Below are 3,783 nucleotides of genomic sequence, written 5' to 3'. Positions count from 1 at the left end.
AAAGGCTATTTGAATGCTTTGGGTGGCCTTGTCTATTGGGCCTACCCAATTCCAGGGATGGTTATGTTGAGGACTTAATGTCTTGATGCCCTTCAGCTCATATTTCATAATGTTGTTTTGTTATTCCATAATCAAATATTTTACTTAACCATTAAACATGAGTATTTCAAGAAAAAAAATTACAGTTCATTTGGTTGAAAACTTAAAAGACGATTTACTCACTTGTACAAAAAGATATGAAATAAAAAACAAGATTTGTAAGTTTAGTGGATATGAAAAACATTAAGTATTAGTAGTGAAAATACATATGAATTAGTCGAGGGAGGAGGGTATATCAGCTTTTTGGCCCCTAACAAGTATGCACAAAAGATAACTTGGGTCTTTTTCCACCACTCTTTACAAATGGGTGAACCAAGAGAACAAGAACAAACCCTATGTTTTTCATTTTAATTGTAAACTTTAAAAATTAACAAATAAACCCTAATTTCACATCGAATTAGTTCTTCGAAGTACTCTTGGTGGCCTTCTCTTCTCCAAAACCGGCACCAGATTCTGCATTAGCTGTTCGTTCCACAACAAATCAATACAAAATAAAAAGGGCATTTATGTCTTTTTACACAGTCTCAAGGATTCATCATCAAAATTTGATATTTGGGTCAAATTTACTAACTTTTTTGAGATTGCATTTCATAATATGGTATTGAGGGTCTTCTCATTTGGGTGACAGTTGAGCTACCAACAAGAGCATTCAAAAGGGGGTTTTGAATAAATACATGAGAATGATAAAGATAATTAGCTAACTATCAAAATCATCACTGTTTTTTTTCTGAAAAGAAAGAATCTTGAATTGATTTAAAAGGAATCACGATGATGAGTGTGAAAGTAAGTTTTGGTAGGTTTACAGGTTTATAAGGTGTGAAACTAACCTGTTTAAGCCTCTCCTTGTTCAGTTCATCCTGCAAGTAGATTTATCATTCAGAATCTATGAGGAAGATGGTCGATGGATAATCAGAAAGTGTGTATCGAATTTCACATAAAATTATACCACTTCTTTTAACAATTTTGCATGTTCTTCTTCCAATTGAGTTACCAGAGCTTCTAATTCGACTGTGTAAGCCTGGAATTTGTGGATAGATTTCAAAACAAAACACTAATACTAGAAAGGAAAAATTAGTTTAGTAGATTAACGAAAAAACTAACCTGCTTTCGCTCCCTGGACCTTGCAGCCGATTCTCTGTTCTTGATCATCCTTCTCTGTTTCTGCTGCGTTGCCTTGTCAACCGGCGGATCTTCCACCACAACCTTCCTCTTACCTCTCCCACCGCCGCTTGTTCCCGCACTTGTACCAATCGCACTCCCAAATTGCATGTGTTGCTGAGGCATGACTTGAAAAGAAGCCCCAGCTCCGGCACCGGCACCGCCACCGCCACATATAATCGGATCAACAACTCCAGGATATTCCGAAATGACCGCCGAGGCAGATACCGGCGGCAATTTCACTACATCCTCCTCCCTAACAGCTCCGGCCTTCGTCAGAAAATCCTCTAGAGTCATCTCTGGATCACCGACACTTCCATCCACGATCTCCTTTAACCTTTCATCCATCGTCTTTCCACCACCAGCACCGGCGGGAAAACTACCCGGCGCCTGACGCGAATCCTCGTAAATGTTCTTAAGGAGATCGTCCATATTCATTGAAATTAAATTGCTGTTGTGATCGGTGAGACCGAATGCTTGATGACGTTGTAGATCCTGATTCGCCGGCGATGATGATGCCATCACCTTCGACGACGCCATACAAATAATTCAACCAATTCAAATCGAAAAAAACTAAATCAAATCTTCAGGGGTTTATAGTAGGAATAGAGGAATCAGTTGGAAGAGAAGAGTGGAGAGGGTGAAAAGGAGTACGACCGAGAGACTCGCCGGCAGTTCGGAAGTTATACAAATACAGAAACCATTTTTAGAGAGAGAAGGAAACGGAGAGAGAGAAAAATCGACTGTATGGACGGTTATGTCCTCGTTCGGCGGGAGTTAAAGACGCAAATAGTGAGGGTACTTTTGTCATTATCGAACATGTAAGAAAGCCGGCAGGGGATGGTCACGGGTAGATGCGTGTCCAAATTTTCTTTCTATGATTCTATAAAAAGAAAAAAAGAAAAATAGTTTGCTGGATTATTTTTTCTTTTAATTTAATTTACGTTTTTTTCGAAAAGCAATTTCCTTTTTTTCGAAAAGCAATTTCATTAAAACCAGACAAAGACAAATCAGTTTCCAACAATTAATTTCAAGAAATAGCCAAACATTAGTAAAATTATCCAAATGATCAAAGGATTTTTATCTGCTCATCACATGTGAAAATGTTGGTTGGTAATTTTTTATCAGATTTTTATAGATGGGAAATCTGGGTTTTAGCAAATGTATAGGTATGAAAATCTAAGCCATATGTGAAAATTTCATAGTTTGATTTTTCTAAAGTAAATGTATATTGTCATGTCAAGTAGACTACGAAAAGATAAACCTCATTCTGTCGGCCCACTGCTCATAGTATTCAGGAATGAGTATTGGAATCTTCGTAGATGATCCAAGCAAGTGTGAGAAACTCGACATTGTGTTCATGTTAAAGTTCGTCATTATTGTACGGACAAATGAGATTTTTTAATTAAATAGAGATCTGAAAGGAGAATCAAATAGAAATTGACCAATAATCACTCGATTTAACCAACAGAATGCAAAATCAAAACAAAACAATCAATTAAAACAAGTTTTCTGATTGGTAAACTTTGAATCAGAAAGAGCGATTCAAAAAATATGAAAAACACAAGAAAACAAAACTGATTGAATGAAACGTGCTCTGATACCAGTTAATATGAGTTAGAATCGAGTAATGAATATGTAATCAGTCAAAAAATACAGATAGAATACATCGAGTAAATAAAATCTGATTGACTCATATTTTGTCTGTAAAAGGTACAGGAGTTTGAGAGTGTTTTACAAACTTGAGAGCACAAAAGTTACTCTCGATCCTCATACTTACCCGATTTATAGGGTGTTACTGTGACAACCGGATATTTTTCAAACCAATGTAACATTCAAAAAGTCAAATATAATGAACTATTTAGAATCAATGAAATCAGCGTAAAAAATGAAGTGTTCTAAAATCTAAATTGGGATGCATAAAGTGTTAGATATCGTGCCAAGGTTTCCAAAAATATAAAGAACACTCAAATCCGAGTTATAACAAAGAAGTTATGACCAATCGAAAATCCACGACACACCTAGTAAAACACTAATAAGCGTAAAAAGTGAAACTTCAATAAAATAATTTTTAGCCTTAGGCACCTAAATGAAAGTCGTAGATTACGTTAAACCGTGAGCATGCATAAAAAGAAACGCCCAAATCTGACTTTGTATGAATAAGTTATGATTTTTCTAAGTTTTGGAACAGTGGTAGACAGCTAAAAACTCGGAATAAAGATCGAGCGATTTGTTAACCGATGCAACCTAAACAAGAGTTAAAGGTCTCTACAATAGTAGTACAATGGTAAAAAGACAGACGAAAACGGACATCGGGTAAAGAAGTTATGGATTTTTTAACGAAATTATCCTGTCCCGGCCTATTTAAAATAAAATATTAAAAATTAAAGTCAAAATTAGCCGACGAAGTCTAAATGAAAGTTGTAGAGTATGTTCTCACCTACGCGCGGATATAAAGAACGTCAAAAACGAAGCTCATATGCGAAGTTATGCATTTTTGAAGTTTTTGGCACGCATTACAAAGCT

General features: G+C 36.0%; 1 protein-coding gene across 3 annotated transcripts; it reads right to left on the bottom strand.

The window, feature by feature from the left end:
• Window positions 1-254: 254 nt before the first annotated feature.
• On the bottom strand, window positions 255-2,071 carry LOC145062561 (bZIP transcription factor 12-like). Of its 3 annotated transcripts, XM_079010149.1 has the most exons (5): window positions 1,201-2,071; window positions 1,046-1,117; window positions 927-956; window positions 671-732; window positions 255-561 (listed from the first exon to the last, which is right to left on the bottom strand). In XM_079010149.1, exons 1-4 carry the CDS (start codon window positions 1,795-1,797, stop codon window positions 688-690), a joined length of 744 nt encoding a protein of 247 aa, XP_078866275.1. In that variant the 5' UTR covers window positions 1,798-2,071; the 3' UTR covers window positions 255-561; window positions 671-687. The 3 variants fall into 3 exon arrangements, with proteins under 3 accessions (XP_078866275.1, XP_078866274.1, XP_078866273.1); XM_079010148.1 differs by lacking the exon at window positions 671-732 and having other exon boundaries at window positions 255-552; XM_079010147.1 differs by lacking the exon at window positions 671-732 and having other exon boundaries at window positions 1,201-2,059.
• Between the last annotated feature and the right edge of the window lie 1,712 nt (window positions 2,072-3,783).

The sequence above is a fragment of the Lactuca serriola genome, chromosome 7 (assembly GCF_051521515.1).
Source record: "Lactuca serriola cultivar US96UC23 chromosome 7, Lser_US96UC23_V15, whole genome shotgun sequence".
NCBI lineage: Eukaryota > Viridiplantae > Streptophyta > Magnoliopsida > Asterales > Asteraceae > Lactuca > Lactuca serriola.
Note: the sequence above shows the minus strand (reverse complement) of the source record. Positions and strands in the feature narration are given on the sequence as shown.

Excerpts from the sequence above, each read along its gene's own strand:
- LOC145062561 (XM_079010147.1), bottom strand. The coding sequence starts at position 1,797 with ATGGCGTCGTCGAAGGTGATGGCATCATCATCGCCGGCGAATCAGGAT. Across the intron at positions 1,118-1,200 it reads GGTCCAGGGAGCGAAAGCAG|GCTTACACAGTCGAATTAGA; the intron begins GTTAGTTTTTTC and ends CACAAATTCCAG. Across the intron at positions 562-926 it reads ACAAGGAGAGGCTTAAACAG|CTAATGCAGAATCTGGTGCC; the intron begins GTTAGTTTCACA and ends TGGAACGAACAG.